We start from the raw sequence: 13,555 nt of genomic DNA on the forward strand, positions 1-13,555 counted from the left end.
GCGCCCACGCGTAATCTGGTCAATCCCCGGTGGTTTGATAAAGATTGTTCCAAGGCACTGAGGGAACTGAAATGCTCCCTTAAGTCAAAACCACGAGATCCACAAGTAATCAGGGCATGTAGAGAAAAATATAAAAAAGAGACCAAAAGGAGGAAACTCACCCTGCAGGCAGAAGCTTGGGCAGATCTGAGAGAGGCAGGGGAAAGAAGGGACCGAGCGGGGTTCTGGAGAATCATTAATAAACCGACCTTTCAAGAAAATGATTCTCCGGAGATAGGGGCTAACATCCTCCCGGAGCAGTGGGTCACACACTTTAGGAGCCTGTATAACCATGAATCGGGTCCCCACGTAGAGTCATCAGTAACCCCAAGTCAGGCTCCTCCGGTAGTATTTACCCTTAAGGAGATCACGGCAGGGATGGAGAGTCTAACTAAGAATAAAGCCCCGGGCCCAGATGGAATTCCCCCTGACCTTTTTCTTAGTAATATAGATCTTTGGGCCCCACTGATGACCAGGGTCCTAAACACTGCTATCACCTGCGGTCTCCCTCCATCATGGTCTAAAGCGATCATTGTGCCAATCTTTAAAAAGGGCAACAAGGACGACCCCTAGTGTTATCGGCCTATTTCCCTGATTGACGTCTCGGCTAAACTTCTGGGAAGGGCACTCCTGAACAGATTGTCCGAGTGGACCGAAGAGAACAACATCTTCTCGGACACTCAATATGGGTTCAGGTCAGGGAGGTCCACCAGCGACCAATGCCTGAACCTATATATGCTGACTGCCAAATATACTCTGGCCAGTAAGGAACCCATTTATATGGGATTCATGGACCTGGCAGCAGCATTCGATCACGTCAACAGAGGGAAGTTGTGGGACATGATGGCAGGGATGGGGATCGAGAGCGGCCTAATTACCATACTAAGAGAGCTGCATAGCGACACCACGGCTAGAGTTAGATTTAACAGGGAGGGAGGTTTGACGGACTCCTTTCCATGCAAAAGTGGAGTCAGACAAGGTTGTATTCTTGCCCCTTTTTTGTTCTCCCTTTATATTAATAATTTGGAACAGTTTCTTTTGGGCTTAAAGGCAGATTCCCCAAGGGTTGGGACGCGGCAAATCCCTGTCCTGCTTTACGCAGACGACGCGGTCTTGCTGGCGCGTACACCACGAAGCCTACAGATTCTGATAGATGGGTTCGTCAAGTTTATGAGCGATTTGGACTTATCTGTCAACCTAAGCAAATCTTACGTGCTCCTGGCAGGCAAAAAACCTTCCTCAAAATTTTCTTACACAATAGGCTCCCATTGTTTAGAGGAGGTTAAAACGTTCTCCTATCTCGGAGTAACCTTTGATGGTGCTCTTCAATTTAACTCCTTGGTGGAAGAGCGCTGTAACAAAATGATTGCCTCTAACGGGGCAATAGCCGGATATGGCAGGAGGTTGGGCAGATGGAGTCCGGAACAGGTGATGAACCTGTATGGCTCCATAACATGCGCTAAAGTAAGCTATGGGGCAGAAGTTTGGGGCTTCGTGAATACCTCTAGAATTGACCAGGAAGAGAACAAACATCTGAAATCTATCCTGAGGGTACCACCCAGCACTGCTGGACTCATAGCTCACAGGGAGCTAGGGAGGCCATATCTGGTCGATTTGTTAAAACTTAGGCCAATTGTGGCGTGGCTAAAAATCTGGGTAAATCCAGACGCGCATCTAAGTAGAAAAATCTTACTGGACTGCCTAGGTAGGACCCACTGCATGCGTATCCCATGGCTCAAATATGTGAGAAACACTCGAGGAACTAGGGTTTGGAAACCTCTTCAAGAACCCCACCACCATTTCAGCACAGCACAAGAAACAAGTAGGGGAAATTTTCCTAGAGCGGAAAACCCAATGCCGTGCTCTGGCTGAAGGGGAAAAAAAGTCAATAAAGGCTCATACTTTGGTGAAGAGTGTGGAGGGTATGGAGCCCTACCTGTATCTTGTACACAATACACAGGACAGATTTCTTATGTGCCGTTTCAGACTGAGCCTACTTCCTTTTATGTTGGCCTCGCCAGCAGGTTTTACCATGTCAATCGAGCAGAAGGGACCCTGCGGCTGCGACAATCGGTCTCCGCAGGACTCCCTTCATTTTACTTTGCTCTGTCCCTATTATTCAATGCCCAGGCGTAGATTCCTAGTAGACATCCTAAAAAAGGCTCACCTGGAACATGCCAGAGATGCATTAATCTACTTGCAAAAAGCTTCTGACCCGCTAACCTTGTGTTGTGTTATGAATTTTATCAAGGTTGCGGTCCGATTAAGGAAGACGAGGGGAGAGGATTAAAAGACTTGTGACTCCCTGTTTTAAATTTACAGCCTTGTATGTTAGCATTTTATTGTTATTTATGCACAAGGATCTTGACTAATATTTAATGCCGTTTTATCTATGTATATGTATGTGTGCTTTTATGGTGTTTTTTAATCACCGAATAAAGATTCTTAAATAAAAATTGTGTATATTTGATATGATTGATGCAACAATGGTATTATAAAATTGTTGATGAAATATGCTCCTAAATTAATGCAACACGGCAATAATCTTTTTGAATTGTGTAGAATATTATCAAAAAACGTTTTGATAAAGTAAAACTTTTTTTTAAATATAGGCTTATGCATAGTGGCACAATATACATAGAAGAGTGCACAGAGGGAGATATTCTCTCTATTAATGTGTGAAGATAGATTTGTTTGAATAAAAGTTGTATGGGAATGAATGGCCACATATTGTTAATGATGAAACTTTAAGTGCTTTACCAAAGGAATATTTAAATTTTCTTAGTTGAATTCGGAACCTTTCCTTTGGCGAAAAAGGGGTCCCTCTCATTTTCCTCTTCTCCTTCCTCCTCCTCCTCCTCTTCCCCTCAGTATTCTTAGTAAGACAGAGCACGGATAATAGCCTCTTTGGATTTGGATTCTAGCAAGGCTTTGATTTTGCCACTTTTCTGCAAATATGCATACATGTGCTGGAAGTAGGCAGGAAGCAGTAGCTCCAGGATAGGAAGGCCCTACGAGTCTGAGCACCCACAAACTAACATGTTTAAGGGTACTCACCAACTTTTCTCACCCAGGAAAAGGGTGGAATTTGCTCTTGATAATAACAGGAGGAAATCTTTTTCTACAGTAGAAAAAATGTGGGTGTATGCCAAATAAATTTTCAATTGCTTAGATTTTGGCATGAGAACTTGTACACTTGTATACCTGCTCACGTGGAAATTGAATCCACAAAAGTTTGCTAATAAAGCGTTTCCAGGCCTATGTCTGTAAGCAATTGTGAATTTCTGAAAGTTGTCAATCTACCACAGTGCAAGGACATATACTCGGGGCTAGTGCAAGGACATATACCTGGGGCTGCTTTTTTGTAAGCTTCTTAAATAATTTTTTCCTTAATTTATTTTCATGTAGCCCATAACGGTTTTACATTGATTCTCCATTACTGTTAATTGTTTAAATATTTGCATGCCTTAGAACTTTTTTACGAAATGATGCATTGAAGAAATGGTTATTAACATGCAAAAAGGTTTAGAATTATTTTTTTTAAATTATAATTTGTATGTACACTTTATTTTGACAGCAATCACCAATCTCGCTTTCGTACTTACACTTGTATTGCAAGGAATCAGGGAGCATTACAAATAGCCTCAAGTGGTTACATTTTCCAAAAAGGAGTACACCGTTTTATACTGGAACCAGTCAGTAATGCAAGCTGGGTTTCCTGTATTGCCTTAGAGAGGTCACCCTACTCAATGTATAACTTACACAAGTCTGAACAAATATATGCATGGATAGAAACCTTCCCTTAGAGGCAAACCATCCTCTTTTGCAGATTCATACTGTGGTAATGCAATCTGTCAGACAAAATCTTTGTGCTACAGAAGCTTGGCCCTATTTGTCCAGTGGACAAAATAAATAGGAAACCTTGTTGATCTTGACCCCAAACAATATGTCCTTGGTGTCCGGCGATAGGAATTAAACACTCCCAATTGCACCCCCACCCCCCCAAATGCACTATCCTCTTCAGCCCAGTGACATGCTCTACATGATGGTAAGATGGTGCTTGAGTGCCTGTTATATCCACTGCTGGCACAGAGAGAAATGTCTATATGTGTAATGGGTATGCCTTGACCCATGGCAAGTAGGAGATAGCAATGGTTGGTCGCTACACACCATTATTAGCATCCACCAACCAGCGTCGCGTCAGTGGAGGCCTGCAAAGTGAGGGTGTGGCAGCACTATCACACATAGTCACTCACTACTGGCCCCTTTGTTGAGCTGTAAGTGGAGAGGGCCCGGCCAATAATCTGACATGCACCTACCTCTTTTGAATCTCTAGAGATCAGATGATCTGGTTCCATACACTTTCCTCGGTCTTTGAAGTAGGGTGTGGGGGGGGGGGGGGAGGAAGAATGGGGACACGGATATTTTCACAGGTTTTCTTGCCACACTAGAAAGCATGTTTTGTTCTGAACTACAGGCATATCAACAAATCTGGTGTTCACACTCATAATGATTTTGTATGAACGCTTTAGACAACAATAATAATAATGGAGAATCCCTTTAATACACTGAACCGTATCTAACTAAATGTATTGGTTGTTGTAATAAGCACACTAAATTACATCTACACAGCTACCATTTGATCACCAAGGAAAGAAACTAAGCCACAGTGACTAAGACAGGGATATATGCTTTGCTCAAAGATGCAAGCAAGGATTTGAAGACAACATACATAAATACACCACAACACCTTTAGTCGCTGGGGAAAACAATGTTCGTGCATGGTCATGTATCAGTCATCACAGCATAATATACTCTGTGAGGTCTAAGCTTTTACGTTTCAAACGCATGAGCTGTATTGATAAAGTGTGTGCGTTTTAGGCACATGGGCTTTTCTAAGGGTGTATTTTTATCCTCTCTGCAAAAAAAAAAAAAAAAAAAAAAGGGGACTAAGAAAAACATCTTAATATTAGCCATACACATCAAGGACACAACTAAGCCGAATGGCACATTTTACAGGACTGTCAATTAGGTAATCTAACCGAAGGAAATAAATCTGATTAGCAATACAATGGTGTCATAAAGTACCTAGGCGTTTTCACAAGGACAAATAAAAGTTTCAGAGCTGAAAAAACTGACATGAGACAGACGTGATTATCAAAACAATAATGGACGCAGACGACAGACTGGGCTGAGAAACCTGATCGCTTGTCCCCTGCTGCTTGTATGATATAGATAGGAGCTGTGGCTTGTAATCCCAGACACATTTAACCAAATAAATGTACGCAGGCAATTAGAGAAAACGGTTTCCTTCACGAATGTCGGCTATACTAGCATAACTAGCCAGGACTGTGTAGTTTGAAAACCCTGGGACCATAAGTGCTGGTAGGCCGACTCATGCAACAATGTCATACATGCCAACATTTCAGAAAGCAAAGTGGGAGACGTTTTTCTCTTACCTTATTAGGAGCATGGAGCGCAATGGCAGGCAGAGAGAGGGTGATGCAAGTGTTGTGCACTGGCCTGGCAGGTTGCTGGCAGTCCATACCCCCCCCCCCCACTCCGCAGCCCGGGCTGAGACAGCTCCCCGGGCACACACACGGCGCCCCCGAGTATTTCACAGGTCTTTAAAAGACCATTCGCTTATTAATGTGGCTTTGTTGGTTTTTCACCCCTTCTAGAGCCCCTGCATGGCCACTCAGAGTATGGAAGAATTAGCACGTTACACAATACCAAGCCCTGTCAGATGAAACCCGGGGAATCGGGTTTTGCTTATGGAATGGAGAGGCGGGAGACTAGCCTTGAAATCGGCAGTCTCCCGCCGGATTCGGGAGGATTGGCATGTCTGCAATGTGTGCAATATTTGAGATCTTACCTTCATTGCATACAGTTTACCAGTGGCCTTTCTGCGAGCTAAGTACACCTTGCCAAATGCCCCTCGGCTGATGGGCTTAACGATGGCGAAGTCTTCGATTGGAGGTGGCCTGGGTACAGTGATCTTCGTACCCTCGCCTGGGGTCGCCATTCTCTCCCCTGTCTCCTCTATGTCAGCGGTCACAGCTCCCATTACAAGGAACCACTGTGTGCTACATACAACAACAAACCCCAGCGAACACCAATGTCTACCCGCCGAGCAGTTCAAAGCTCAAGGCACCGCCCATTGCACACTAGCCTATCAACGGGAGCCAGTAAACACAGAAGAACAATGCTCTTAGGCTTGTATGGCGGCCATGTTTAACTGCTACTTGTTCCACCAAAGTTTTCATAAAATTACAGAGAAAAGGCAATATGGTGGTTTTGGAAACGTAACTTAATTACACACAATAAGGTTTAAAAAGCATGCGTTAAAAAATAATTATGCTCCGATTTCTATACGAAACGGTATTTAAAAACTCAAACATTCTTCAAAAACATTTCTTTTTTAATTTCAATAGAAAATGTACAAATCATTTTTATTAGGCACGCCAGCCGTCTGAACTCGCCGCTGTCCTTACCGAGAGGTCTCCCAGAAATCATATGTTTAGCAGCCATGGTCACCCTCTTCCTGTTCTGACGCCTATGTCTACTCCTCGGCGTGAAGCCACTGACGTCGTTCGAAGTGGAAATTGCGTAGTTCAGTCAGTCACATCACATCACAGTAAATAAAGACGCCGCCTGTGGAAGAACTTTCAGAAAACGTAGGTTTGATGCTGCTGACTGTACGGCATTATTTTCGTGAACATTTTTCTCCACTCATCTACTTTACATATTAAGGATGTTTGGGGCCGGAGCCAAATGGATTTTGGGGGCCCCTGTTCGGAACAGCTTTGAATTTATGATCCAATTTCGGGTATTTCACGCTGTCTTTGGCCATGTCACTGACCGTGAACCGGAGAAGCGCGTCCACATTTTACAGTTGTTACATATAATATTCAGGGATAGTGACGTGTGTTTTCAATATTGTAACACTAACATACTGCAAATAATGTCTTTAACACCCACCCGGTTCTTATATTTGAGGTCCTGTTTTGTTCTTAAAAAAACTTTTTTATGGATGTTTCATGAATCATTAACACAACAATTTTTCTGCCAAATGTCTGTAATATACTCTAACTCCATTCACATAAAAAATTGAAAGGAAACAGTATTTTAAACAATCTGCTCAAGAAATATTCAAGGTCACCAAGGCAAGACTTCAGTCAGGACAGAGCTGGCTCAATCAGGGGGCCTCTGAAAGGATGGGGTCCTGAGCCAGAGCCCACATTGCCCATACCTTAAAACGTCTCTGCCTTGCAGCACTTTACCGAGGGATTTTATTCCTAAACTTCTTCACTTAAATCTCTTGTTCGCCAGCCCTCTTTGGCCTGGCTTGACAGCGCAGCTGTCACATGACCTTATATCAAAGGTCTTTACACTTTTTTGCTCTGAGCCTCCTTAAGCAATGTATTTCAAGGTGTGGCCTCCCTCCTGCTGCACTAGTAATAAATGTAGTCCCGAGTAGCAGGCTGTCTCCTCTGCCTTTCACACCTTCCCCACCATGCCTCACCATCACTCAAATCTTGAAATGGTCCCTTAATCCCTTTCAGAAAAAAGATTCCCCTTTTTTGCAAGGGTGCCCCCGCTCTTAATCCTAGAAATAAAATTAAGCTTTCATGCCTCCTTTTCCAAGAAGACAATCATAATTGCAGTGGTCCCCCCTCAGACCCTGGGCCCAAGTGCTGCTGGCATCTGCTTCATTAATGAAAACTACTGCCTTTCAAAAAGGGCAGTCTCTTCTGTCCTTTGTTAACAACATTGACTTCCCATCTTGCCATTCCACCTTCCTTGCCATCTCTCTGAGGCCAAACAAAGGTGTCTCCTCTGTTTTGATTTTCCCCTTCCATGGGCCATTGCCCGAGGCCCACATCAACACTGGCAAGTGTGCAGTGGACCCTAATGCAAGCCAGAAAGGATACTAAAAGAGCAATTTTTCAAAATTTATTTTATGGAGTTTTATATAGCGCAAACTTGACCCAAAGGTATGGGTATCAGATCGCTTTACATAGCACCAGTTGCGTTACATCAGGACACATTCATTTTTGTTAGGCACGGGGAGATTACGTGATTTGCCCAGAATCATAGGATGTTCAGAGTCATTGCCGAGACTCAATCCCAGTTCCCCAGACTCAAGGTCGACCGCCCTTAGGCCAACTCCTCTCCATTATAGGGGTTTAGTTGGCTCCTTATAATCATGGGCCTTTGTGCCACTGTACCTGTAGCACCAATGACTCTTTCTTCCCTTTTGAGATGAAAAGCACAAAGGGTGACCTAGGCTCTAATTCTAGCAAGGAAAATGGTCCCACTGTACTTTTTGATGGTAAGCTATCCATAATTGAGAAGCAGTGGCCACTCACACACCTGGCAGCAATATCTGCTGCGCTAATAAATGGCCTTTTTTAAAATGTATTTTTATTTTAGAAAGGCACCTTATGTTGTCCCCTTTCTTTGGGTATTTCTCCAAGGAAGCTGTTTCTGGCCATTTCTAAAAAAACAAAAAAAAAACAAGCATTGTCATAGCCAATAGGTCTAGCTTTTGGGACCTTATAAGTATTTAGGTATGCAGCACAATATCCTTGGTGCAAAAAGATCAACTGTTGCATGGCTAAGCACTTATAAGGTCCCAAAGTCGAGACCTATTGGCTATGCCAATGCTTGTTTTTAGTGTGCCGTAGCAGGGCGGTGGCTGCTGCTGGGCGGTGGCTGCTGCTTGGCAGGTCCGAAGATCCCTGGCGCCCTCTTTCAAAGGGAGTGAGAGCGAAAGAATGGGGGAGGGGTGGTCCACCTGTGTGCGTGTGTGTGGTGTACACAGTCCAGAAAGCTGGTGCCGTGTGGTAGGCTGCACCAACTAAGGTCCAGAAATGGGGGCAGGGAGAGGGCAAAACTTTGCTGATGCGGCAGGGGCCACATAAAACAGCTGGGGGGGGGTGTTGGCTTCAAGGGTATGCTGCGTGTCCAGGCCTGCGCCAGTGCGCAATGACCCAGACAGACAGCAAGGATCGTAGCTGGTGCAGAACAATCCATTGTGCTGCTCCGCTCCTTTTTATTAAACTCCTGCAGTCATGTGACTTTGGGTCAAACCAAAACTTAATAACAGCCTGGGGGTGCTGAGGTGAACACCCCTAGGTCGACATTACAACCCAAACTAGACTGTGATGGGATTGAGTGAGCCGGCGTTAAGCCGATAGGGAGAAGCCCTGCAAGCATAATGGGCAAAAGTTAGCTATGTCAATAAAAATAAGAAAATACACATTAACGGATGAAATATGATACATAAAGATAATGGGGCTTATCAGCTGCTGTGAGCAGCAAAGAAAGAGGAAGAGACTACGACAGAAGCATTTTATATGTTACTAGTGTTGTGTGTAGACATTTTGCATCGCGTGTTTTGTTGTTTGTTACACATTCCTACTAGGTATTGCTGTTCGTGTTTTTTATTGGCTGGTGAGCAAACAGAAAAGAAAATCCAGCGTAATTAGAGCCTCAGATTCTGAAAAGATATTGGGCATTAATAGCTGCAAAACTAGTGATTCTAAGCATGGAGCTAGAAATGAGCACGTTCACGGTGCTAAATTGTTACTCTAGACGTTTCTTACTGCGAGGATTTTGTCACTCACAAAGAACTGCCTAAAATAACACAGGCTGTGGACAGAGCTACCGACTTTGGAGGTGGGGAAGCTAGGTTCGAGCCTCAGCGTCGACTCAACGACAGAATCCTGTGATTCTGGGCAAATCACGTAATCTCCTTGTGCCTAATACAAAATGAATGTGTCCTTGCGTAACTTAATTGGTGCTCATGTAAAGCTTGCCAATACGAGTCGAGATCACGCTATATGAAACTACAAATATAATAAAATAAATTGAGAGCTTAGCTGGTAGAACTATCAAATAAGCTTTATTGAGAACTTGGGGTGAGGGCGTGTCTTAAACGAGGAAAGAGGTGGGCGTTAAGAAACAATGAAATTAGCGTCCATATTATATCATTCAAAGGGACCCCCGGGGCAAAACAGCAGTGCCCCAATTAAGTTAATTTGTATAGCTATGAAGTTCATTTGTATAGTGCCCAAGGGGTGCCAATTGGAACGCGATTAGTCTGTTTTTTAGACGCGAACTCAGTGGCGGGTTTGAGAAGTGAAGGGGCGGGTTGTGAGCATGGAAGTGGTTGCCGGCAAGTTAACTTACTCTGTACTTGTGGACTTCTTAGAAAAGGCGAGAGTGGATATAATTGAGAAACTAGATCCCGCTGTATGCTTGTGCTGGAATGCCTGCTAACTCGCTTTCCTGATGGCCTAGGCACAAAGAGATTGAAGAAATTGCCTTAGTATGGTAAAGCCAAACCTATTGCCTTTGCCAGTTCAAGTATCCAAGTGGACACAGCGGAGTATATCACATGTTGGAACCAGATCAGACAAGCCACGCTCTCACGAGTTCTGCACTCTGGTGCATGGTTGTGGCTGGAGAGGGATTCCTTCAGCTCGTTTGTAGGTACCATTCGCCATGGTTGTGGTGAATGGCTTACAATATTAAAAAGTTGTCTGCCCCCTGCGCGGCCGCGAGACGCGCTCTGTGGTGGGGGAGGGGTGTTGAAGCGGTAAAGGCGTGTGGCCGATTTCGCAAGACACGCGGCCGAGAGACGTGCTCTGTGGTGGGGGAGGGGTGAGCAAGACAGAGAGGCAGAGCGAGGCACACGCGCGGGAGAGTGAGAGGAAAGCCAGATGGCGCCTCTGCTCGTGCCTGTGCGCGTAACCGCATGCAGAATGCCACACAAAAAGCTGTGGTAGGACTTTTAAAAGCCCACTAACTAAATGTCTCGCCAGAGCAGCGCTTGCGCTGGCGAGACCTAAAAATGAGTACCCTCACTGTGCTCTCATTTTGGGCCATCTCTTTGACAATATAAGGGAATCTCGCTCCTTTCCTTTTTCTCCTGGGCCATTACTGTGAGGCCCCAGGGGTCAAGAGGAGCAGAGCTCTGCATCTGAATGCAACCCTGCTGGCCTCCTTGCCACCCCATGGACTCGGCTCTCACCCAAAAACTGCCCCTTAATGATTAATTCTGACTTTGGGGTGACCCTGCCTGAAGGCAAGGGTGTGGCGGTAGTGCAGAGAGTTAAAGGAAAAACAGGCCTTCTTACCAGATGTTAATTGATTAAGTCACTTAAAGCCAGGAATACTGGAATTATGAGTTACTGCAGCAGCAACATTTCTGCATAATTATGGGTTTGCCACATCTGCTACATAATGCATCATCTGCTGCATAATCTGCAGATTTTAACAAAAAAGATTTGATTCTACCTCAAACGGAACAAACGTTACTTAAAATGTGAGAAAGTGTTCCGGAGCAGTGGAAGGCTCCTTGCAAAAATTGAATGGAAAACATCTTTTTGGTAACACTAGACAGTTTTAACGCTCTGCTCGCACTTAATTACCCTCCACTTAGGACTCACTTCACACACCCGCATGCACTAAACGGCAGCTCTCAAAAGATCTCAGAAAAAGTGACCCTTCGGGGAACCCGTAGGGCATTGCAGCGCCGGCCCAATGAGGAGCAACTGCCCGATGATGAAGCATGAAATCCTTCGGGGTGTGTGAGGGCAACAAGAGATGAGACTTGCTCTTCCCCACTGAGTCCTAGACCTAGTATACTCCTCTTTCCTTCCTGTTTTTCTCACTTTATATGCAGTGAGGCAGTGACTGTTTGCACTACTCATCTTGGAACAGTTTCCCCCCCTTGTTGTCTTCAGAGGCCAGACATTCCCAGACTCCCAATGCAATCAATGCCTGTTGGACTCGGCCCTTTTTGCAGGGTCATCCCTAAACTTTTTGCCTTCCTCCTGTATTTTTTCTGACCTGGTGTTGGCTGTTTTATGACTCTGGGCACCTTACCACTGCTGACCAGTGCTAAGGTGCATATGCTCTCCCTATGGTAAAATGTATACATTGATTGGTGTCCATGTTTGGCTTATTTGGTTTACTATCAGCCCCTAGTAAAGTGCACCAGGAGTGCCAGGGCTTGTAAATACAAATGCTGCTGGTGGGCTTGCAGCACTGGTTGTGCCACCCACAGAAGCGGCCTAGTAAAATGTGTCTAGGGTCTGCCACTGCAGAACCTGCGTGCGGTCTGGTACTGTCGCGCTGATTGCGCAAGTGCACCTACTTGCCAGTCCCCAAACCTTCACTTAACTACATATTAGTCACCCCTCTGGTAGGCCCATGGGCAGGGTGCATTGTAGGTATAAGGTAGGACATGCCCTGATGTGTGTGGCATGTCCTAATAGTGAATTACAGCCATTTTCGTATTTCACTATTGAAGGCTACCTGCTCTCCATAGGCCAGAATACTACACGCTGTAATCCCAGTGGACTCATAGAGCATGGTAGAAAGTCAAGTTTAGTATGCCTGAACTCAGAATAATAAAATACTTCTTTTAGTAAAGTTTATTTTAATATCCTGTGTTTGTAAATACTACTTTTAGAAAGTTAGTATTTACTGACCTGGCCATTTCAGTCCGCCTCTGCTGTGTGTGTGTGTTCTGCCTAGTAACAGTAAAGGAGCAGGGCTGGGGAATTCCAGGAGACAGGCTGGCTGCCAGGTGGTGGGTAGAGAGATTACACCAGGATGGGTGGGAGGAGTACACCTTTGACTCTGAATAGACCTGTGCTCTGCCACCACAATGCCGGCTCCGCCCCCTGTGGAGCGGCTGATGTCTCTGCCCTGCTGCTGAAAGGAAAGAGCAGAGTCACCACAACAAAGTGCTCCAGAACTGGACTGAGCCAGGCCCAGGCCCCCTGGCGACAAAGAACAAAAGAATTGTGCTATAAAAGAAGGAGCCCTGCTCCTAAGAAATCAGATCCTGTTTACACCAAGACGAACCTCTGCCTGAAAGAGAAGGACCTGGAGAAGCTGAAGGAGGAATACTGTCCCTCTGCTGGAGAGACTGGCCTGCAGTGGGGGCCTGTCTGCTGGAAGGAGAGGAAAAGACTAAAGGAAAAGACTTTGATTCAACTGGTGCTTTTAAACAATCTCCAAGGGCTTGCTTGTGAACTTGCCCCCTGAACTGCGCCCCAGGAACAGTGGGCGCTACCTTTCCCCCAGAAGAGGAGAAGCTGCTGGAAGCGATCCTGTGACACTGACCCCCAGAGAACCTGTGTGCACCCCTTTCACTTTCCAAGCACCGCGACATCTGCCACCTGGGGCTACCACGAGCACCGCAAGGACCTGTCCACCTGGTCCCAGCACCGCAAGTGACTGCCCCTCCGAGCCGTAGCTCGCAACGCGAGGAAAATGACCTGATTGTCCAACCACCGAGCCTCTGCGACCCTGCGCCACCGAGATCACCGCGAGGACCTTTGACACACTGGTGATCCCCTGGAAAGCTGAGAGTGCGACGCTCTGAAGAGATTGCCCCCGAGCTGCCTCCCCTGCTCCTGCCCGTGATCGTGTGGCCAAAGACTGTCCTGGAGCACCCCACGAAGCACCGCCGCCCACTGCCAAGACGGGACGA

At 45.6% G+C, this 13,555-nt stretch overlaps 1 protein-coding gene and 1 long non-coding RNA gene across 3 annotated transcripts in view; one reads left to right on the top strand and one right to left on the bottom strand.

Annotated features, from left to right (window-relative positions):
• The window catches only part of MASTL (microtubule associated serine/threonine kinase like), a 260,527-nt gene extending 254,329 nt beyond the window's left edge, over window positions 1-6,198 (bottom strand). For both annotated transcript variants that reach the window (XM_085631754.1, XM_085631753.1), the window contains exon 1: window positions 5,915-6,198. In XM_085631754.1, the coding sequence (XP_085487880.1) occupies window positions 5,915-6,106 (192 nt within the window). In that variant the 5' untranslated portion in view covers window positions 6,107-6,198. The remainder of the gene's footprint in view (window positions 1-5,914) is intronic.
• A 429-nt stretch (window positions 6,199-6,627) lies between these two features.
• LOC146789539 (uncharacterized) overlaps window positions 6,628-13,555 on the top strand; it is a 198,677-nt gene continuing 191,749 nt past the window's right edge. Inside the window, exon 1 of the long non-coding RNA XR_014970118.1 lies at window positions 6,628-6,716. This is a non-coding gene — a long non-coding RNA (uncharacterized LOC146789539). The remainder of the gene's footprint in view (window positions 6,717-13,555) is intronic.

This window comes from Triturus cristatus, chromosome 10 (genome assembly GCF_964204655.1).
Source record: "Triturus cristatus chromosome 10, aTriCri1.1, whole genome shotgun sequence".
NCBI lineage: Eukaryota > Metazoa > Chordata > Amphibia > Caudata > Salamandridae > Triturus > Triturus cristatus.